The sequence below is a fragment of the Antechinus flavipes genome, chromosome 2, assembly GCF_016432865.1.
Source record: "Antechinus flavipes isolate AdamAnt ecotype Samford, QLD, Australia chromosome 2, AdamAnt_v2, whole genome shotgun sequence".
NCBI classification, from domain to species: Eukaryota; Metazoa; Chordata; class Mammalia; order Dasyuromorphia; family Dasyuridae; genus Antechinus; species Antechinus flavipes.
The window spans coordinates 568,460,721-568,484,962 of NC_067399.1; the positions used below are offsets into that span (position 1 = coordinate 568,460,721).

Here is a 24,242-nt window from a genome sequence, read left to right on the forward strand (position 1 = left end):
ATTTATTTAAACTCTTCATAACTGAAATGCAACCTTCAATCTGCCAGCTCTCTGAATCTAGCTTATCATCCCTCTGAGGATAAACCCTTTACAACTCCTTTTTCATAATTCTTAGGCACAAATGAAAGGCATTTCCTCTTCCAAAACAGCATTAGATTTGGGGAAGAGTCAAACTTGACAACCCTGTAGATGCAGCTTACAATCTGAAGGCCTTCACATCCCTGAAGGCAGTACTGTCCTCAGAGTTCCCACAAAGTCACTGCTCTGGAAGAACAAAGAAAAATGAAAATTGAGGATAAAGATTTTCTTCTACACAATGCCATCTCATCTGATGTGTCAATAATTATACTTCGGGTTTGGCATTTTTTAATTTCTACTACTATTTTTTAACTGAATTATTCAGTCTTATAGCAACACCCTATAGCTAGTAGATATGACCTAATAGTGACTCATACATTTTTACTTTGGGTATGACAAAAGGTTTCCTAGGCTCCCACCCATCTAAATGAGTTCATGTTGTTATTTTCACCATCTTAATTTTCCAGATCTTCTACTTGACAGGGAATTATATTTACTTCTATTTCCCCTCTCTTATAAAAACTCTTTGGCATATCTGTGTGTGTGTGTGTGTATGTGTGTGTGCGCACATATATATGGTTGCACATGTATAATATATATTAATGCAGTTAATATATAGAGATATATTAATATATGGTACATTCATATATTACATATACACTTATATATTTATGTATGTTTACTTAAACATAAACCCATGTATCATATGTGTATTATGTGGCGTGTATATTAATATGTACATAGTATTTGAATAGATGTATGCAAACATTTTATTCATTCTGTAAACATGTATTAAGTTCTCATATATGTATACATATGTAGACATAGGATCATAGATCATAAGAACTGAAAAGGTTTACAGAGACTATTCATACCAACTCATTTCGCAAATGAAGAAATTGAGTCCCAGAGGAGTTGTGACCTTCTCAGGGTCAGTTAGCATTTGGCAGAACTGAGATCCAAACTCATGTCTTCTAACTCCATGTCCATCTTTTTCCCATGGACTCGTGCTGCTTCCCAACCCAGCACTGGAACTGCAGGACTCTGGAGCTATCTCTCCGTATGTGTCAGAACTCATTCACACAGCTTTTGCAGATTCAAAGACCGCTGCCTCACACGCTCCATGTGAGGTATAAGCATTTGCTGCTCTGTGGTGGCTGACTCTTCATGCCCCATGGTCATAGCATGCCAGTACACCGCCCAAGACCTTTTCTTGGCAAAGATTCTGGAGTGGTTTCCCCATTTCCTCCTTAAGGCAAACGAATGAAGTGACTTGCTCAGGATCATGTTTTATAGGGACAGTCTAGATTAAGTATATCAGGCTGCTGCTTATAGTCTCCTCCAACCTGCCCAGACTTCCTTAAACTTCATCTTTTTTCCTGAGCTGAACTAGTAATGTTGGAGGCCGCAATATAACTTGGGTCTTCCTGACTCCAGACCCAGCATATTATCTCCTCAACCATCTAGCTGCCCTGGTATGATTACTGCAAGTATTACATTTTACAAATAAGGAAATGGAGACTTAAAAGAATCTGATTTAGCAAGGATCACCACTAGTAAGTGTCAGAACCTGGACTTGCTTTTTCTATTTTTATCATGCCATTTTTGTCTTTAGCCATATAATTTATTCTTTTTTCTTATTTCTCTACCCTGGATGTTGAACTTCTCAGTCCTGTTGGCCCCATTTGGGAAAACTCTTTTAAAATGAAGTAGATCACAAGCAGATGTTGCCCAGAGGGCCTTTTTTATATGTCCCAATAGCTGGGACATTAGCTACGTATCATTATCATTCATCTTTCTGTTCTGAGCATTGTTGGCCCTCAAGTGTTGAGTGATAATAATCAGCTCTTTGTGCAAGGCTATAGTCAGTGCCCTAGATTTTATTTCTATTACAGTAGCCTTAGATTAGATATCTGAGCAGTGCCACCAATGCTAGTCCCTTAAGGATTAAATGCATAGAATCTCATTAAGAATTTCTCTCATGCTTGAAAGTAGATTAGAGTCTCTCTGACATTTGTATTACTTATAGTGGAATAATCCAAGGAAAATGGGCCCCATTTGTTTGAGCTGTGAGCTCCTCTAAGTCAATGAAACCTGTAGCATCCCATTAACTTTACAACATCTTGTGAACCTAAAATGAAACATCTACCAACAACATAAGGACTCAGAGTTGGAGCTGTGTAAGGTCCATTGAATGACTGTTCTCCTGTGCCTAGGAGACATCCAGGTTTGTGGAAAACAGTTATGACAGTGTGCCATGAGGCAGACAGAACTGGTCCATCCCTCAAATCCAATGTGTTTGTATTTAATTCAGCTGTCAATCCCAAAGTACCTATATAATTAGCTTCACTGTAGCTGTTCCTTGGTATCATAGCAAATCGCTCTTGTAGCAATCTTAGTGACATCTCTATACTTGTCTTAGATCACGATTAATTAACCTTGAATTTTAATGACATTAGAATCTAATATCTAAAATTATGGAAGGGACTACAAGAGCCTTCTAGTTCAGGCCCTCATTTTACAGAGAAGGAAAGTGAAATATAAAGCGTGCCAATCAAATCTGAATTTAACTTTAGTACGGGATTTGTTTTCTTCTGAATCTTATGGTACATAACTTGAGGGAACTATCATGTATAAATTTCCTTCCTGCATTCAGATCAACAGCTTGTATGTTACTGAAAGAGAAAATTGCCTGGAATATACTGAGTACCTTCCTTAAACTCACACAACTATTTTGAATCAGACACAGGGCTTGAACTCCCCAAGCAGGTCTTCCTAATTCTTATACCCACCCTCCAGTCACTATGATTCTTTTCTTTACTTTATAGTAGAGATCTCAAGATTACTAAACAGTAGACAGATAGAAAAAAGATTTATTGAATATTTGGTGGAATGGAAAGAAAAAACATCTGATAAAAGAAGTGAATACAATCAGAAAATTGTTTTGCCTGGTATAGGCAGTGCTATTAGGAGTTAATAACTCCCCTATAGAGAGATTGGTTTGGGGGAGTATAATTACAAAGCTGTTCACTTAAAATCTTAGGAAGATATTTCAACCATTGTAGAAGAAAGCAAAACTTGCATGGGTGACAGTGTGTTACAGTGGAAAAAGCACTGGTTTTAGAGACAGAAGAAGACCTGGTTTAGAATCCTGGCTCTAATATTATGTAATCTTGAAAAGTCATTTAACTTTCTTAAAGCCACAGTTTCCTTACTTTTAAAATGAGGTATGACAGCAATAGCAATATTACATGACAATCAATTCTGATAGACATGACTTTTTCCAACGACCTTGTGATGAAGAAAGCCATCTACACCTAGAGAAAGGACTGTGGGAACTGAGTGTGGATCATGATATAACATTCTCATTCTTTTTGTTGTGTTCACTTGTATTATGTTTTCTCATCATTTTCTTTCCTTTTTGATCTAATTTTTCTTGCGGCAAGATAATTGTATAAATATGTTTTTATATATTAGATTTAACATGTATTTTAACATGAATAACATATATTGAATTACTTGCCATCCTGGGGAGGGGGAGAGGAAAGGAAAATTTGAAGGTTTTGCAAGAGTCAGTGTTGAAAAATTATTCATGCATATGTTTTGGAAATAAAAAGCTTTAATTAAAACAAATAAATAAGTAAAATGAGGTATGAAGTGGAAAATAAGGAAGGAATAAGGTTCTTCCAAATCTAAATCCTAAAAGCTATTACCTGGAGCTCCCCCCAGGCTATTGTGTATCCATCTAGCTAGGAACAGGAAAGGCAGCGATGGGGAGGCAATGTTGTGAAAAGGGAATTCCAGGTATTGCCCAAAGATCAACTTATCTAACTTTTGAGGACAATTATCACCAGAAAGTTTGCCACTGTTTCATTTTTCCAGCTTATAACAACTCAAAAACCAACTCCTATGGCACCATGGGGTTTTTGGTCTGTCTCAGTGGAGGGAGTGAAATCAAGTAATTTTGCCATTCTTTTGAAGACTCATCAGGAGGATGCCTCCTCAAGAGAGAGCTAAAGGTCAGATCTAATAACCTCATGCTATCCTGAAGATCCTTTCTGGGGGGAAAATATTTGCTTTAGTATTCAAGAGTGAGTATGTATCGAGAAGTGGTACAATTTGGAGACTGGTTCCATAAGCATCCGGTTCTAGTGCTGATAGAAATCAGTTACCCAGATGGGAATTCAAATTCAAAAAAGCAGATAATCAGTTTCTTAAGGCCCAATCCAATAGGCTTAGCATGCTTCCTATAGCCAAATGCTGAGTGCTTGCTGCAGGAGGGAAACATATATGTAAAAGAAAAAAAAAAAAAAGGTGGTCTTACCTTCAGCCTGCTCTTTTGTGGGATGAACTGCTAAAATTCCTCAGTTTTAACCAACCAACAAGTCTGGACCTCCACCATAAACCAATAATTTTCTTATGCTATCATGCCTTTTGCTCATTTTCTATTATCTCCTCCCCCAGTGTCTTCCTGTTTTTTTTTTTTTTTAACCTTTGTTCCCACAGAGGCAAACCTGAGGACTTAGAGGGATTCAGAGCCACCTCTTCATTGTATAGTAATTGACTTCCTCTTGTTAAAGGAGCTATTGAGAATTACCTAGTTTATGACTTGTGTGGAGGCCTGGACATAGGCTGATGTCATTCTTTTTTATCAGAAGCATCTTATTTGGATTGCTGAATTGGTTTGTTTCTTTCTGCTTATTGCCACTGTTTCATAGAGCATTTTTATCCTAAATGCACAAAATATATCTGCCTGGTTGTTCCCACCCTTCCTAAGTAGATCCTGCAAATAATGTATCAGCTTCCTGCTTTTCTCAACACCATGAAGACCCTACAGATTTTGCCCTCAGCCTTACACATTTTTATATGTATGACCTGAACATTCTTTTTTGGTGATTGAAAATGGAGCAGATCTCCCTTAATTTACCCTTAGAACAGTATTTGATCCACAACATAAATGACATTAGAAACACTAGTGTCTAAGCAGTTTTTTACTAGCTAAAAATTTCTGTCAAGAAAAAAAAAAAAAAAAACCAGGGCGTTTCTAGTATAATATCTACTTATCTACTTAGTCATTTTCGAAGCTGTAATACAAAAGAACAAAAATTGTGTTTAACAGAGAAATCAATAAAATCTTAAAACTGATTCAAAAAATCAAAATCACAAGTACAAGATAGGGAAGAATGTCTCAACAGCAGGTTGCCCAAAAAAGATCAAGGGAGTTAAGTGAACTGCAAGCTCAATATATATTAGCAGTGTGGACATGACAGCTGTGAATTTACACTGCAGTCTAAATTAAGAGGGGCAGATGTTTCAAGATTAGGAAGATGACTGTCCCATTGTAATCTGCCTTGACCAGTCCACATCTGTAGTTTTGTGTTGTTGGCTGCCATGTTCTACAGGGAATATTGATATGTTGGAGCATGTCCAGAGAAGAACAGCCAGGATGGAAGTGAGATTAAATTTGTTCTGTTTAGTCCCAGATGGCAGAACTGGTAGCAGTGGATAGAGGTTCCAAAAAAGGCACTTAAAGATTTAAGTAAAAATTTCCTAACAATTAGAGCTAGTCAGAGGTTTTAAAATAGACTATCTCAAGAGGTAGGATCTTCCCCTCATAGGAAAACTCCCACCAAAAGCGTGTTTTGTATATTCATTGCATGATAACTGATTTGTGGACTGGTTTCTACTTTTAGGCTGTACCTGGGAATTTGGAGCCATGGTGAGCTACATCAAGAAGACTTATCCCCAGACCCAACTAGTTGTAGTGGGTTTTAGTCTGGGTGGAAACATCGTGTGTAAATACCTGGGTGAAACCCAGGCAAATCAAGAGAAAGTCCTTTGCTGTGTCAGTGTGTGTCAAGGATATAGTGCATTAAGGTATGTGTACTCTTCTGTTTTTCTGTCATCATTTCTTCCAGGAAAAATCAGTCCAGTATTAGGCAGAAAATTCTGGATTTTTGATAAATCATATTTTGCTTCTAGATTGAGTTCTTTAACATATGTCCTTGTCTTCTTGTTGTTAGAACCCATAAATCAGTGCTGTTCATAATTCTGTATCTCTATACCCATATTTATGAAGGACAAAATTCCCTGTGTCCTTAAGAGAATCAAATATCATCCATAGAGATTTATAGAATTCCCATCCTTTTCACAATGGAATCAGTGAAGAGAAAAGTTTAGAAGAAAAGCATACAATTACTGCCTTCCAAATGTATCACAACTGCCAAATTTAGATCATAGTTGGTCTATTCAAGGTAATCTTTAAAACTGAAGAACCATGAGAGGGCATATTCTCCCTCATTTCAACCTTAAAGATTAAGAATTTTTCAGTTTCTTTTCTTTGACACTTTATGGTTTCATTTGTATATTTTACCTTTGGATTGATGAGTTCTGTAAACTTACCAGCTCATTACAGTTTGATCCTGTTTTTAAAGAGCTTCTAACAAAGAATTACTAGAAATATTCTTTAACAAAATGGCTGAAATTTGTGATACTTTGAAAGACCAAGCAAATTTTATAGTCATGGGCTGGTCCTTCTTGTATTAATTGCACTTATGATCAGTGTATCTTTTGTTGTTTTACCTAAAAGCCTCAGGCTTCATTTTTAAGCCTTATTTTATTATCTGTCCTCAATGGAAATACACATTAAAAAAAACAATTCCTGATGTGGTATTCATTATTTTTCAGTATTGATAATCAACATAGTCAGTGAGCACACTAAGGTATTAATAGCCCAAGATATAATCTTTTACTATATAACATACACCTAATTTTGAAGAATTCTCTAATAGTGAGAGAAACCTTAGACTCCCAGGATCAGTTTTCATATGTAAATAGCTATTTGAGTAATAGTGACAGAGAGCTGTAAACTCCGAGACCAGACCTTAAGCAGCTTCACATGCATAAATTCATAATAGCTTCTTATTCCTGAATACCCACATTTAAAAAGCCATGTGAATACACTTCTATCCCTAAGACTTTGTGCACTCCAGTCCTGCAGCTTGAAAAGTATCTATAAATTGAGAGAATTTTGTACTTCATAAATTCAGAATTTTAGAGTTCAAAATTATCTTAGAGATCATCTAATTTAATGGTCTAATTTTTTTTTAGAAAACTAAATACTTCCTGGTCACATATTTAGGTAGTGACTGAGAGCCAATAATTAGACCAAGGTCTCCTCTCTCCTAATCTATTCTTCTTTCCACTATCTCTAATTCTTTTGGAATCTCCCCCCTCCCCCCCGCCTCCTTCTCCTTCTTCTTTTCCCTCCACCATGCCACCAAAAACAAAAATAAAAGCAAACCTATCAAAACTATGAAATCAAGTGGAAAGAAATAATACTTTTTATCTTGGTTTTATTGAAGCTGTTCTGAATCAGGATTATTTTCAGCTCACAAGTAATATATCAAATATGTGGAAACAAAAGTGTATTCTTTAAAGGTATAAAGTATTTTATATCCTGAAAATTTTAGTTATTACTATCCAATCAGATTTCTCCTAGACTTTCTTTTCTTTACAATATGATATATATTTTTCTATAATATTTATCCTATATCATCAAATAAAAGAAAATTTCTGCATTCTTTAAGAATACTTTAATGTATATAATAACATTTTGCCTAGATTTTCATCAAATATAGTTAAGGTAATAACATATATACAGTATAAGTACTTAATTCTTTTTTTTAATGAATAAGAAGATCTGAACAAAATGGAGTAAGTTAGCTCTCTGGAAAATTTACTTATAGGACACCCCTTTTCTGAATGATGTTTAATAAACGAGGTTTTATTCTACACCAGGAACATCCCAATTGGGTTATACCATCCTGAATGTAGGATTTTCCTTGACTTTATGAAGCCTAATATTATGTTGCGCAATTATGACTTTGGTAAAATCATTGAGGTAGGAAGTGATAGGTTAGAAACCAACTAATTTTGAAGTTAGTCAAGCCAGAGGAGTCTTAAGTTTTACTTTTAATTGACTTTATTATATGTATCCAGAATGGCCTGGCCTCCATTATGTTATCTATAAATATAACCTGTCTAAACTGAGGAGGCATATCCATCACCTTGACTTTCAAAGCACCAGAAAAATATTCATTAAAAGGATGCAAATGATGTTTAACCTATTTCAGATTGCTTGCTGTCTTGGGGAAGGGAAGGGAAGCAGAGAGATGGGATGAGGGAGTGGGCGGGGTGGGGGGCGAGGGACCGGGGAATTGGAACACAAGGTTTTACAAAGAAGAATGTTGAAAAGTTTTTTCATGTATTTGGAAAAGTAAAATACCATTTAAAAAAAAAACCCAGATAAATAAATAAATTGAATCTGCGAGGATTATTGGCTACCAAAAAAACCGAGGAGGCAAAAATGTATGTTGTTGTTTTAAAGAAAAAAAGCCAGAAACTGTGTGTTGTTGTTTTAAAGAAAAAAAGCCAGAAACTTCTGTAAAGATTGCATCTCCTAAATGGAAGCTTCTTTCATTCTGCTACACTAGCTCCCTCTATTGGAGGCAAGAGCACACCATGAGTCATGTATGACCAGTGTTTGTGTCTCAAATGGGGAAACAAAAGTACAAAGTCTATACTATGATAAATAGCTATAAATTTTGCAACACCATGTATTTAGTCCCCCCTTTGGAAACACAAACTGTTTTTTCATTACTTATGTTATTTATTTCATTCATTCCCATGTCAACTTCATGTGATAAGCAATGGTTTTAACCTTTGAAGAATAAGGATCCTAATTACCACGGGTCACCTTGTTTGACTTTTCTCTTAACGTTTAGCTCAGAGTTCTTTCCGTTTAATTTCCATGCTAGGACCTTTAATCTCTTTTCCACCCTAGAACACATTTCCATCTAGTGTAGTGAATTTTAACTGTTAAGGAGGTTTTAAAAAATCCTAATAATTTTCATTTGAGACTCCCAACAGCCCTTTGACCTTGTAACTAATAGTGCAGGAATTATTTTCCTCATTTACAAATGAAGAAGCTGAATCTTGGATCATTCTGATGTCTAGACTTGCCTTATAGGGTCTTTCATCAATAACATGTCCCTCAACATAATATGTCTGAGCCTGGATTTGGACTTAGGTGTTCCTGACTCAAGTCCAGCACTCTGTCCATGGCGTTATCTAACAAACTGAACCTTCCCTTTCTGCTGGGACATGAAAGTGGCCAACATTATTATGATCTTTCATCCCTTCTCCCATCCTTTTTGCCAGAGTGGAGTGGGAAGGGCTTACCTTTCTCTGGAATCAGTATTTCTGGGTTTCTATAGTAAATCAATCATAGTTGAATCTGGAGAACTATTTGGGTAGTAATTTCTATCATTTGTTATTTAAGCTCATTAGTTTACCCTTGCTCTGGCAAAAGGAAATAGGAGGAACAGAGAGAAGCCAGCTGCCTGCTTTCTATAGTCAGCTAAATCGAGTGGCTGTTTAATGACTTCATGTATTATTATGGATTAAATAAATCACATGATATATGCCATGTTCTCTGTGATAATTTCTCAGTATATGCAGCTGCTTGCCTAAGCCAAAGGAATTTGTGTGGTCAAGTTAATCCTTGATTTAATTACTTGTTTGAGCCTGTATGTCTAAAGGCATCTTGAGTATAAGTTTCATCCATTTAGCAACAGGAAAGTCCCAAAAGTAAGTGAGAGAATTGGTCAAGCAAATGCAATATGCAATATGCTTCATCTTTACTTCTTAGAGACTGACCTACAAGCTGGAAGGAGGGAAAGTCCCACTATTTCTTAGTAGGCAGAATGAGTTTACAGAGCATTTCAATAATCCTGGCCATCTTTTCAGAGAAGACCCCTAATAGTCTCTTAGTGATAGTGGGCAATAACTACAAAACCACTATCAATATAGAACATTGAGCACCCTTTGTGTGATTGAAAAGGACAGTCTGTGATTTGAGTTCTCAGTTTATAAGTGCTGGAATGATCATCCAGGTTTCAATTAATTAGGAAAGGATTCTAAAAGGAAGTGAGACAGAAAAAAAAAAGAGGTATAGGTTAGTATTGAGAAGCATTACCAACTTGGCACAGGGCCTGACTCTGCATTGCCTTATGGAAACTAGAGACCCTTTTAAAGAACAACACAAGAATTATCAAATGCACATTGCAGTTATATTCTTTGCTAAATGGGTTTGGTAACACTACATCTGGGCTTTTGAGTGAAAATTAGATGAGTAGTAATGCTATGCAATGGGAAAAACATAGGACTTTAAAGAGTCATAAGTGCCAGTTTGAAGGTCTGGGGAAAGAGCAGCCTGAATCTGCTAAATGTCTGAAAAAGAGGTTTTTAAAAAAATACAAAAGGTAGCTCATGATAGGCTAATGGAGCTTTAGAAGTTACTCCTGGGATCAATTTTAATATAAATAGTATTTGAAGATACTTTAAAAATGTATTCTTTATATAATATTAAAATATATGAAGAATATGATAATATTATTTATTATTTGAATCATTCCTTCTATAGTATTTTGACACTGCTAATTTGTGCTCTGCAGTAAGGGTTTGTTCAAAAGAGATTAACTTAAACCTAGCCTTATCATAAATTTTGAATTAGTCATTTATGAATTAACCAAATTTTTATTAAGTATAAGACCTAAATGCTACAAACAAAGATGGGAAGCCAGGTCCCTTCCTTCAGCAAGTTTACAATTTAGTAAAGTAGTTTATAGCAACTTTTTCCCTAGGGAGCTCAAAGTACTTAATAAAGAATTGTAATAAAAAAATTGTAATAAAGAATTTTCTCTTACCATACTCCATACAGGGAAAGAAAGCTTGAAAATAGGAATAATCCTATGGGTTTTACAAATGTGAAAAAGTAAGGCATAGAGACAAGAAAATCTTTGGCAGAGACAATATTCTTGCTATTTCTGATCGTTTTTCTCAGTTTTTCACTGGTAAATTATTTTTCATCCAATCACTAGTTCATAGGATTGTAGTAAGATACTAAATATAAAGAAGCTTTGAAAAATCATTGTTATTCAAATGCAATATGCTATTAGTGATATAATACTTCAGTTGCCTTTCCCACTAAGAAAATGTTCTCAAAAGTACAATGGAACCTTGCATATCTGTCCAGGTATTTAAAGACAAGAAATAATCTTGATATGGAAACACCCAGATAGTCTAGAGCTCCCTTAACTGTTCCCCACTCTCCTTTCCCAGCACTTTCTTATTTTCAGTCAACTACATTCTCCCCCTTATCCCAAGATCACTTTTCAAAAGTTTTAGTCTCATTCTCCCATTTCTCTACTTTTGTTTCCATCCCTATTAAACAGTCCAAATGAAGTTCTGGACATACAGAGACAAGATGTGTGGTTCCATAGTTCTAGCTAGGTTTGTAGCATTATAGCACAAATGGCTGCTTTGGCATCACTGAAAATGGTGTTTAGGTCTTTATTGTATTTTGAATAACTGCTTTTATTGAGAAAGTTTTCCCTTTCTCTTAAACTTCTTCAGCTTGCATCCAATGTATAGTTAACTCTTGACTTTGAAAGAGAATTGTCATGTGAATAAAGTATTACATAATTCAGTTATGTTCAGTTGCCTACTCCACATGGTTTGGTGGGATTTGGTTTTTTGTTTGGGAGGTAGAGGATATATGGGTATATATGTGTACAACAGGAACAGTATTATTATGATTGTGTTACTTTTGTTTTGATTAGACAAGTATTTATTACAGTCTTTTTGATTAGATAAGTCATTCATTGCTTAAGTATATATCACCTGATGATAAGGAAAAATAACCCAGAAATATGACAGATGACAAGAAAAACCTAGTTTGGGAATACATATTTGTCACAGATAATCAGTATGAAAATACTGAAATCAGCATCTTATCCCAATACTTCATCAAATCTTAAGTACCTAATAGGGACCAAAGCTCTTCAGATGCTTATTTTGTTAAGTCACTTTAGTACACATATCTAATCTTAGTCCCAACCCTCCATCTTCACATGTACCTTATCTCCTCCCTTCCTTCATATCGAAGTACAGCCAAAAAAGAATGGAAGAAAAGTGTCCTGGAAAGGCAGTCTAATGTCTGGACAGGTTGTTTGGGAGTCAAAGGGTGTGAGCTGGCAAAGGAAACAAGTTGCTATTCATTGCTTAGGCATGTGGGGAGACTGCCTGGCCCCTGGGGTCCAAAGGAAGGGGCCAAAGGGCCTGCCAACATGTTCAGTTCTAACAACTTTGGTTCTACTGTTGATTCCTGTTTAGCTTTTCAGTTTCTGCTATTCCTTTTTGTGCAAAGCTTATAGCACTTGGACCTTCTTGACCTTTGTTTTAGTAACATTCTTAGCAATGAACTTTAAATAACATAAGGATTTCAGGGCTGAAATCTGAAAAAATACTTCATTTTTCACTGTTATTTTTAACATTATTTTATGGGGAAAGTTTGCTGGCCCCCAAATGAAATTGAGGCATTTTGGAAGGAAATAATTTTTTCAAGTGATTGCACTTTGAAAGACTCAGATCATTCAAGTTCCTCACTCTAATTTGGAAGGTGAAAATAAAGTTTCTTTTAGGACTTTAGTAGAAATATGAAATACCTAAGTTAACACATTAATGTATATTATGAAATTGAGCCTCTTGACATTCATAACATTAGAATAAGGAAGGAATAAAGGAATTTTATTTGCTGAGACTCGGTTGGTGCTATGACTTAGACTGGTGGAAAAGAGACATTAGGTAGGTATCAGTGAGGACTGATCCTTTTAGCTAGTTTATGAAACCACTGCTGTTGGCTTGTCAAAATGTACATTCACTTCAGATACAAGTATACAAATCTGGCAACTAAATATTTATAAAAGATAGGCTGTCTCTACACATATCTACACACCCCTACCCCCCCAATAATCAGTAAGTCTATTTAACTCTTACTATGAGTCAAACATTGTGCTGAGCATAGGACTACAAAGACAAAGGCAAAACAATCCCTTCCTTCAGAGGACTTAAGTTCAGTTCAAAATAGTTATATAGGTGTGTATATATATATATATATATATATATATATATATATATATATATATATATATATATATACCTATATCTAAATGAGCACAAACTAAGCACAATATAATTTTGGATGTGATGGAACTAGCATGATGGTATCTGTGGGAAGGGACTCTGTTCAGCAAAAATTCCCCACTAGACATACTTGGAAAGGATTTTCTCATTTTCATTTCATTTCTATTTTCTCATCCCCTGTCCCAAAGTTCCAAGACTGATCATTAATTATCAATCAATTTGGAGTCACACTAATCTTGTGAGTTACAAGAGACCAGAAAAATAGAAATTCATTTGTTACTAAAAATTAATTTCCTTCCCTATACCTTTTTAACACAGCCAAAAAGAACATTTTTCAAATATGAAACTACATATACATATGCACATGCGCACTCATGAAATGCCAGTCATATTCATCACTGTTCTGTTACAAAGCTGAGAAAACTTATTTGTAGGGTAGAAGGCAACCATGGTATTAGAATAAGGGTTCTTACTATCATATTAATGATGCTACTTTCTGCATCGCCAACAGATTTACAAGTAGTTGAAATGAAGCCCCAGTAAGTGACATTGACCAAACAAGATGTGGCCACCATAGTAGCTTCTTCCTGGTGTAATCCTTGCCAGCAATATCATGATTATTCAGTGTATTACTCTAAAGTTGATGGCTTTAGAACTGTCAGTCAAAGTTCTCTTTTCCAAAAACTAAAGTCAGCAACCTTAAAAGCTTTTGCTGCCTGTTTTAAGCATCTCATTATAATGAAGAAAACCTCTGGCTTATTATTCTCTTTGCCTGAATACCACTCATTTCTAAGCCTATCTTTTATCATTACTGACTGTCATTTTGTGGCTTGGTTTAGGGCACAGGAAACTTTCATGCAGTGGGATCAGTGCCGAAGATTTTACAACTTCCTCATGGCTGACAATATGAAGAAAATCATCCTTTCTCACAGGTACCATTGCCCTCCCTACCTTCCTTCTCATGGGGATCATTCTCATTTGCTGCCTAGTTACAATAGGGGCTATTAAGAGGCTCTGGACCCTCATTTCTACAACATCAAATCGTCTGAATAGCCTGTATAGGTATTCCTGCTGGCCTAATCATTGAATTTTTCCTTTGTTAGAAATTACATTTTGCTCAACCACAAAGACTGACCAGATTTTTTCTACCTTTAAGTTTTAAGTAAATCCAGGAAGGTAATAGCTCTCTACATAATACTTTAACTACAATATCATAAAAACTGTTAGCATTTTTAAGACTAGTCACACAAAGGTGATCATATAATGTTGTAATATTCTTCTCTAAAATATAATATTTTCTGGGAGCAGGTTTCTTGAGGGGCTTCTGGAGGCCTTTGTTTCAATTCCGTGTAATCACCTCAAATGCAATCAGGAGTTAAAGCCCAAATCCTTTATTGTCTCCTTCAAAGTCTTGTCTCCTTCCTGGGCCCAATTAGCTTTTTTAGAGACCTATCTTTCTTCTTGGTTCTGAGAGCTCCTGCCGCTAGTCCTTTGACTCTGCCAGCTTCAGCCTCCAGCAAGTACAAAGGTGGAAGATGGAATGAATCTGTCTCCTCCTCCGAGAGCTTCTAGTGGGCTTGTGTGTCTGGCCCTGAGAGCTTCTTGCTTATATGCTGTATACTGAATACACACCAATCATTATATCACAGGAAACCGTTATTTGTGGTAGGATTAAATCAAAGTAAACTAGATTTAACCACTGTCTTCTCAATTCCACTTACTTAGCACCTTGTAAGAATCCTAATAGAATGTCTTAATAAAATATCCATTGGTTCACTACTTGATTTCCTGGCATCCCAAAATATGTCTCTGCCATATTTATTGCTCTTATTTAAATACCACTTTCATCATGTTAATTCATTTGCTCAAGAAAACATGAATGGCCTCCCCACTTTTATCTCTTCTCCCTAAATTTAAGGTCTTCCATAATCAGGGTACACCTGTCTATTCAACAGTATCACAGCCCACATTTTATTAATTAGTTAAATGTTTATTATATGCAAAACATTATTCTGGTTTTCCTACTATTTGCCAACATCTGCCCTCTGAAACTTCAGCTCACATGTGAAAAAGCCCCAAATTCTACTGACATTTTGTTTTGCATATCACGATTAATTCCCTGCCTTACCAGGCTATAATGAGGAGCAAGAGGTGTGTGTAAAACACCCTGTATATACCACTTAGAGGATAATAATATTTATACCTTGAAGAAACCTTAAAAATGTTAAACCTCCTAAGGGTTCATCTTCTTCATGTAACTGATGAAGTTTGGATCCAGAGGAGTAAAATTACTGCCCATAGGGAGGAAATAGCAGGGCCAGAGTTTGAACCTAAGTCTTATTTCTCTCTGCAGTCTTCTAATACCTCACACTAGTTCTGAATTATAGGCTGTCATGTTACTCATTCTTGCCTTGTAAGTTCTAGGAATGTCTTTGCAAGGAGCGTATTAGCTTCTAAAAGTTACAAAAGAGATCTGATTTTTTTTTTTTTTTGCATCCCCATAGGTAATTTATTTAATGATTTTTTTTTGGTGACCTAGGAATAACAACAAAAGTAAATAAATGCTGAATTATCAGTTCACTTTTGTTTATTTTTTATTTTTTAATTTAAATTATCATTAGAAAAAATTTGGTCGCCTTGCTCTGTCATCTGCAAATTGTATATTTTAAGGTGCCATATTAAAGCATGGCTGGGACACCTGTGTGGCACAATAGATAGAGTGTTTAGAGTTAGGAAGACTCATCTTCCTGAATTCAGATCTGACCTCAAGACATTTGCTAGTTGTGACCCTGGGAAAATCACTTCAATCTGTTTGCCTCAGTTTTCTTACTTGTAAAATGAGTTGGAGAAGGAAGTGGCAGATCACTACAGAAGTTTTCCCCCGAATGGGGTCAACAAAAAGTCGCACACAACTGAACACTACCATCACTCTAATGGTAGTTTCTTTGCTCCTTAAGTAAGGTGATAGATGGGGAGGGACTTTTGTTCTTCAGCCTAGATACCAATTCATGAGACATGGATGCTGCTTCTATTTTGTTTTCCAACACGATGGTCACACAATGGCACAAATGGTCAATTTGTAAAATATTTCTTTTGGGGAGAACAAGGACTCAGCCCTGGCAACCATTATGTGAAAGGTTTTCTGCCAATCACTAGGTGATTGAATCTTCTGCATAGAACACGTGAATTCCAGTGTGTCCGGATTAGCTCATCTAGTAAATTTGGGAGTGCATGTATTTTTTAAAATTTACCAAATTTGAAAACCAAACATTTTACAAAGAATATTTAATGTATAAATTATATTACAAACAGCATTTAATCCCCCTTCTAAGTAAACTTTAAAAAGCTGGAAAGGTTTCACATTCTGCAATGGGTTTGTAACAGTGCCAAGCAATTTACTTTCCTTTGGGTTATCTTTTCTATTTTAGAGTAGGACATCAAATCAAACACTGATTGGTATTTCAGGGGGGAGCAGAGTTGTTGTTAAATACAGCATGATTTATAGCTGCTACTGAAATGAAATATAATAAATGCTGCTCATTAGGGCCTACCTGAAGAGAGTCCCCTCATTTTCCTCTTTGTTGATCTGTAGCATATCTATATAAAGGGAGCTATATTCTTGAATATGGTGTCTAGTATTTTCTAAGCGTCTTTCTTTGGTTTTAGCCATCTGTTTTGGATAAGCTAATTGTCTTTCTCATTAAGAGAAAGAACCAATCTAGAAAAGAAAAGACACTGTCCTCCAGGTGATAAATATCAGATTGCTGACATACCTTTGAAGACAGTGGGTCTGTAGTACCCACACATGCAGCCAGCCTGCTGCCTGGCACGCCTTTCAATAACAAAGTCCACTGATAACTTGTATTGTGGGGGGGCAGAGAGAGAGAGAGAGAGAAAGAGAGAGACAGAGACAAAAAGAGAACAAAAGAGACACAGAGACAGACAAAGACAAAGATATAGAGAGTTCTACAAGATTCAGTTCCAGTTTCTTAACCTTGTCTGGACTGCCTCCGCTCACTGCACAGAGAGGATCTTTGTCTTTGAAAGGGCAGTGAAGGTCTCAGCTTACCTCCCTCTGCAGTTGCTCAAAAATCAACAATCTGAGCTCATTCATTGGCAGACTCTGAGGGCTACAGGGATCTATTTCAAATCAACATATAGACACTTTGGCAAAGTTTCACTTTTGTAGATTGCCTTTGGGCAAGGCAGACTTTTTTTGCCATTGCATGTTTCTTCAACTTTCCTCCCAAAATTATGTTTTTATTCACTTTTATTCCAGGCAAGTTCTCTTTGGAAACAATGTTAAGAAACCTCAAAGCCTTGAGGATACCGACTTAAGCAGATTGTACACAGCAACATCTCTAATGCAAATTGATGACAATGTGATGAGGTATGTATAAGAGTTTTGATCTTAAAACACCTTCCTCTAAAATAGCATCATCTAAAATAGGTGCTTAATGAGTTTAGCTTTAGCGGGGAAAAGGGAAATTGCCCCCTGAACTTATTTTAAAAAAACTTAAAAGGTTTTATTTAACATAAAGAGAGTTTTAAGAATGATCAGAGAAAGCTAACATTAAATCATAGGTAGGTATCATCCTTGAAGGATGAAGCCTCTTCTGATTCTTATGAGAATAACATTCCTTTCACATCAATAATATCCATTAAGCTTCTAGGCTTGGGAGGGTCTCTTGTTGTTTTTCCTTCTTTCTCACAAAAGAGCAATGACATCAGGAAGGTAATGTCATGATTTGCAAATAAACTGGATTTAAGTGAGACAGGACTGTGTAAAGTTACCGGCCTCATTCTCTCCTGCAGAGTCATCTGGGTTCAATGGTAAGATAGATCAGGACAACTGGAGATTTTCCTGGAAAATCCTGGATAAGGGGAAATCTTGGCCTTTTTAAGCTTGTCTATCCCAAGTCTCAGTTTGTCTGAGGCAACAGCCATTCAGGTGATTAAGATTAAGTAAGAAATGAGGCCAAAAAATGGCCTCATAAGGAAAAGAGGGAATCAAAAAGCTTTCAACATGAACCAAAAAGCAAAATAGATTTTAACCATCTTCATTTAAGATAGGGACAATTTGGAGTTTGGAAAGCCAACTTGGCAGAAAAATTTCTTCACTGAGCCAAGCTTCCTTTGTAGTAAATCTTTTTTGATGTTATTTTTATTAAATTGAAGAGGAAGAAAAAAAAAAATCCTTGCAACAAATAGGCATAGTAAAGCAAAGCAAAATCTCTCATTGACCATGTCCAAAAATATATTTCATTTTGAATTTTGAGTCAGTCATCTCCCTGTCAGAAGGTAAGGGACACACTTCTTCCTTGCGTCTCTGGAATTGTAGTTTATCATTTCATTGATCCCAGTTCTAAAGTCTTTTGAACTTTTTCTTGATTATTGTTGTTACTGCATAAGTTATTCTGGTTCTACTTACTTCATTCTGCATCGGTTCATACGAGATTTCCCAGGTTTCTCTGAAATTGTCTATTTTGTCATTCTTGAGTCACTTCTGAACTCCTCAACATCACTGGAAAACAATTAGTTTCCCAGGAATCATCTGAACTATGGATGTTCTGGGTCTGTATCATATGCTTAAGCAAATCTGACCCCTAAAAGTTGAAGGTCAGGGGTGCTTGTTATAATGTTCTTCCCATAGCATTTTATATTTTTGTTAAAAAGCAGTGAATCCTATGATGATTTACTTGGAGATTCTAACAGAATCAACAGAGATGCTAATTGAGACAATTATTTCAGCAAAGTTGCTGGCTACCAAATAAGCCCTTAAAAATCCAGAGAATTTCTTTATAAATAACAGAATCCAAAAAGCAGTAATAGAAAGGGAAACCAGTTCCATTCCAGATATCTGCAAAATGTATAAAGTATCTGGAGATCAATGCATACAAAATACTTGTGTATGTGTGTGTGTTTGTGTGTGTATAATTTATATATACATATATATGTATATGTGAGTATATGTGTTTATGCATGTGTGTGTATTCGTTTTTAAAATTTTCCTTAGAGAAATAAAAAGCAACTTAAATAGCTGGAAGAATATTCAGTGTTTGTGACTAGGCCATACCAGTGTAATAAAAATGATAAATATTATCTCATTTAATTTATACTTTTAATATTATGCCAATCAAATCATCAAGGATACTTTATACTTTACAAAAATATAATAACAAAATCCATTTGGAAAAATATCTAGGGAAATGATGAAAAAGAGGTAAGGATAAAAGGGGTAATAGCAGTCCTAGATCTCAAACTTTTATTATGAAGCAGCAGTCATCAAAGCCATCTGTTATTGATTTTAAAAAATTAGAGAAATAGATCAATGGAACATACTAAACAAGGAGAATCAGAAATGGTACCTTGATATATCAGAAAACAAATTACTTAGAAAAGAATTGCCTATTTGATAATAATTTTTAAAATGTACTAGGGAAACAAAAAACAGGCTGGCAAAAATTAGGCTTAGATGAACTTCTTATACCATAAATATAATACTATTTTAAAAATTAGAAGAAAAAGTAGTCTATTCCTAATTATTGCCTCCTGGGTAAACAGGAGGAACTTAACATATATGTCCACTTACTGCTCCCTAGTTTATGTCATCTCATCCTATAGCAATCTAGATGCAAAGACTGTCCTTTGCTGGACAGACCTCTGTTGCAAAGAATGTATTGGCATCCTCTGGATTTCCTAGCCTCTTAGCTTAATGCCAACCTGGGCTCAAATAGTTGGTCTTTTTTGATATTGTAGAAAGATGTTAGCTCCTGTAGATAAATGTGGAAATTAGAAGAAAGATAAAATAGATCCGCATTGAGGCTTAAAGAAAAGTATCTATTTCTTATATTTTTTACTCCTTTGGTATATCTTAGGAAGTTCCATGGCTATAATTCCCTAAAAGAATACTATGAAGAAGAAAGCTGCATGAGATATCTGCATGGGGTGAGTGAATGACTAGAATTGACTATAAATAATAAGACTATTTTTGTTTTGTCCCCAAACTTAAAAATCTTAGACTTGGAGTTAGAAAAAACCTTGTATCCAAGTAATCTAACCTCCTGGGCACCCTAAAAAGCCCTCCTTACATGATTTCTGATTATGATCATCCATATTCTTCTGGAATACTTCTAATAATGCAACACTTGCTACCTCACAAGGCAAGCCACTCACTTTATCACTGGTACATGCAAATAGTTAAAAAGTTCTTTCATATATTGCACTGACAACTGCTTTCCTTCTAACTTTGATCACAAATCAATAGCGAGAAGGAACTTCAGAGATGATTTAATCCAACTCTCTCGTGTTACAAATGAGAAAACTGAATCCCATAATGGTTAAACATCTTACCGAAGGATACACGAATACTATGTGACAGGTCCAAGATTTGAACCCAGGTCCTCAAGCTTTAAATATAAGCAATCCTTCCACTAGCCTGTGCTGCTTAGTTTTCTGCCTTCTAAAATTATATGGAAGAACTCTTCCTCTATTATAGGAAAGCCCTTCAGATATTTTAAAACACTTATCATGTCCTCTAAATTTTCTCCTTTGCCTCATTTCATTGATCTGTTCCTTTTAAGATGATTTACAAATTCCTCATCATCCTGGACCAATTTCCAAATGATGTCTCTTTTAAAATGTATTACCCAGAATTAAAAACAGGGCCCCAGATATGTTTAGGTAGCACAGTTATAATGACATTATGTAATCTTGACATTATATGCAGGAGTTCTTAACTTGAAGCCCAGAGATCTCAGGGTAGGTAGGGTATCTGGATAGATACAAAGAACGTTTTTGAAAAAATATATATATTTATTTCAATATAATTGGTTTCCTTTGTAGTTGGTCCTGTGTATTTTATTTTATACACCTAAAAACATCACTTTTAGAAGAGGTCTATGAGTTTCACCAAATTGCCCACAACACAAAAAGAGTAAAGAACCCTAGCTTTTGAATGCAAACTAACATTGCATTAGTTTTCTTAATAGCCATGTGACCTCATTGGCTAATAATAGCTTTTTAAAAACTTAAACCCAATCTTTTTTCATATCAACCTACTACCAGTATAAATCTCTCCATGTTTTTGTTTTGGTTTGGTTTTTAACTGAAATGGAAGCCTTGATTTTTAAAAGGAATAGAAAAGGATTGTTTGTGAAACTGAACTTCTATTAAATAAGAGTTTGTTTTTTGAAAGTCTATGTTAAATTTGTCTCGTGTTTTGCAGCCCCCAAGGTATTTTTGTAGTAAAATGAATATATTGACTGTATTACCTCCAGCATTATTAACAAGTTTGGCCAAGGTCACTCCCAACCTGTTATCAACCTGATCCTACTAGAAATTTATCATTCATATATTGTTGACATGGCATTTGTATACCCTGATCATAAGCCAGGTATTCGTCCTTGTTCATTCTCTTTAGAAAGGGTTGCACAGTGAGTTTTAGGGCTTAGTCACCCAAGAGCAATGATGGTAGTACATAGAGACAGCAGCTTTAATTTTATTTTTCCTTGTACAGATTTATGTTCCACTCATGCTGGTTAATGCTGCTGATGACCCCTTGGTGCATGATAGTCTTTTAACAATTCCCAAAGCCCTTTCAGGTAAGTGCACTAATTCTGACATAATAAATCCTGTCATCTTCCTCATGAAGTTAGCTCCTGAAGTTATACAGGGAGGCTTTTCTCACCACCAAGCTTTTATCCAACAAGATTCTGTTCATTTTCAAAGAATCTCTGATAATGTTGCCACCTGAACACTTAAATTAGAAATGTTCTGATTTTCCTGTCCTATTGCAAAAGGTCAAAACTATTAGCCAGGAGCTTTTGCTGCTCTCACCAGTGCTATGTGAAATTGCTCTGGCAGATCATGATTCTTGTAAACTGGGAAGTTGGCTTTGGGAAGGAAAGGTTCAGAACCACAGCTTCACAAGAAAAATATAAAGTCATTGCTGTTGATGGTGACTCCAGCTGTTCTGGGGACTAAAACCAAGCAACTGCAAGAATAAAAATACTGCCCAGTGGACGGTAGTTTATTTATTTTGAGGTTGATGTGACCTCATCCCACACTTATTAAGAGATAGAGGACACAGAAGAAACCTGAGGAATGAGAGGAAAAAATGTGGGAAGAACAAACTGGGCCATTTTAGACCCCTAGGACATAAACCATAAGAGAGGGAACATTATGAGGACAAAGTTTTCCTTTTTGTGAATATAATAAGGAAGTCAAAGGAAAAAATGACATTTTTGGTTTAATTGGATAGAACAAAACAGAAAGGGCTTTTTAGTCACTAAGTCAAAGCCTTTGAAATCTAGAAAGTAGAAGAAATGGGTAATTTAGAGGCAGATGTTAGGCAATGGAAAGCTTTCATGATGAAAAAGAAATAGTCTTGTGATTTCTTATATTTGAATATAACTTGCCTCTGTCATTTACTACCACTACTAACATTGGGCAAATCACTTAACCTGTGATTTTTCTTTATCTGTAAAATGAAAAGCCTGGACTAAATTAATTCATCAACTAGTATTTTTTTGACATGTACAAAAAAATAAAATAAAAAAGGTACAAATAGTCCCTGCTTTCAAAGAGCACATATTCTAATGGAGTGACTTGTAAATAACTAAAAATGTACAAGATATAGAAAGTACCTGGGATGAAATCTCAGAGGGAAAGGCATTAGCAGGTGGGGGAACTGGGAAAAGTGTCTTGCAGAAGTGAGATTTTTAGACCATTTTAGTTCAACTGTAGAGTATATAAAAAAGAAAAAAAACCTAAGAAGACTGAAAAGTAGGAAGGGATCTGATTATGAAAGCTTTAAATGCCAGACAGAAGAGTTTGTGACTCTGAAAATCATGGGGATCTACTGGGAGTGTATTGAGTAGAAAAGGGACATGGCTAGACCTGGACTTTAAAAAAAAAAATCATTGTGAGAGCTGAGTGGAGAATGGTTTGGAATACAGAGAAAATTGACACAGAGAGAACAATTAAAAGACTATTGCATTAGTCGAAGTGAGAGATCTGAGGGAGCCTGAACTAACATGGGGGCTTTGTGAATAGAGAGAAGGAAACATATAACAGAAATGTTTTGCAAAGAGAAATGACATGATTTGGCCACAAAATGGATATGTGGAGTAAGAGTAAGGCATCAAGGTGAACAGGAAAACGGTAGTGCTTCAAACAGTACTAGGGAGATTGGAAAGAAGTATGTTTGAAAAGAAAGTTAAGTTCCATTTTAGAAATATTGAGTTTAAAATGCTGAGACTCTAAGCATAACCAGTTCACTATGTCCAAAAGGCATTTGGTGATATTGGGCAAGTACTCAAGAGAGAAATTAGAATTGAATGTATATATCTAGGAATTAATTATATGAGAGTTTATGAGATCACCAATTGAGATAAAATACAGAATAAAAAGAAAATGACCTGGATCAAAGCATTAGGGGGACACTCACAGTTAGTGAGCATGACCTAGATAAAAAATCCTATTGAAAAGGTAGAATAAGAAACAGAAAAGAGTACTTTCACAAAAATCTAGCTAGGAAATACTATCCAAAGGAGAAAGTAGACAATAAATACTGCAGAGAGGTCTACAAGGATAAGAGTATTATTTTTGGTAATTAAGGGATTACTGGTAACTTTAAAGGAGGTCATTTCATTTAAATGATGTAGTCAAAGGGTTAAGAAATGGAGAAGAGAGAAAGTGAAATGGAAGCACCTTGTGTAGATGGATTTTCAGGGAGTAACTGAGAAGGGGAGGAGAAAAATAGGATGATAGATTACCAGGAATAAGAAATAATAAATGAACCATTTATTAAGTACTCATAGGATTATAGTACTCACAGGCTAAACTTGAGGAATTTTAAGGTTGGAGAAACATGGGTGTGTTTGCAGAGAGATGGAAAGGAAATAATAGGGAAAGATTGGAGATGATAAAGATAATAAAGGGGACAATATTTTGGAGGAAACAAAAGGAGATAAGTTCAAAGATATAGAGGAGTTGGCTTTAGCAAGGGAAAAAGTCATCTCTCCTAAAGGCAGAAATAGTGGGAGAGAAATGTTTGAGCGATGTGAGATGAGAAGACATGAAGGAGCTCTTGACAAATGGCCAAAGTGAGAAGA

General features: G+C 35.6%; 1 protein-coding gene across 2 annotated transcripts in view; it reads left to right on the forward strand.

The window, feature by feature from the left end:
- ABHD2 (abhydrolase domain containing 2, acylglycerol lipase) overlaps window positions 1-24,242 on the forward strand; it is a 125,855-nt gene that overhangs the window by 94,024 nt on the left and 7,589 nt on the right. For both annotated transcript variants that reach the window (XM_051981081.1, XM_051981080.1), the window contains 5 exons: window positions 5,772-5,955; window positions 13,965-14,057; window positions 17,405-17,515; window positions 20,004-20,073; window positions 21,644-21,728. In XM_051981081.1, coding sequence (XP_051837041.1) covers window positions 5,772-5,955; window positions 13,965-14,057; window positions 17,405-17,515; window positions 20,004-20,073; window positions 21,644-21,728 — 543 coding nt within the window. The remainder of the gene's footprint in view (window positions 1-5,771; window positions 5,956-13,964; window positions 14,058-17,404; window positions 17,516-20,003; window positions 20,074-21,643; window positions 21,729-24,242) is intronic.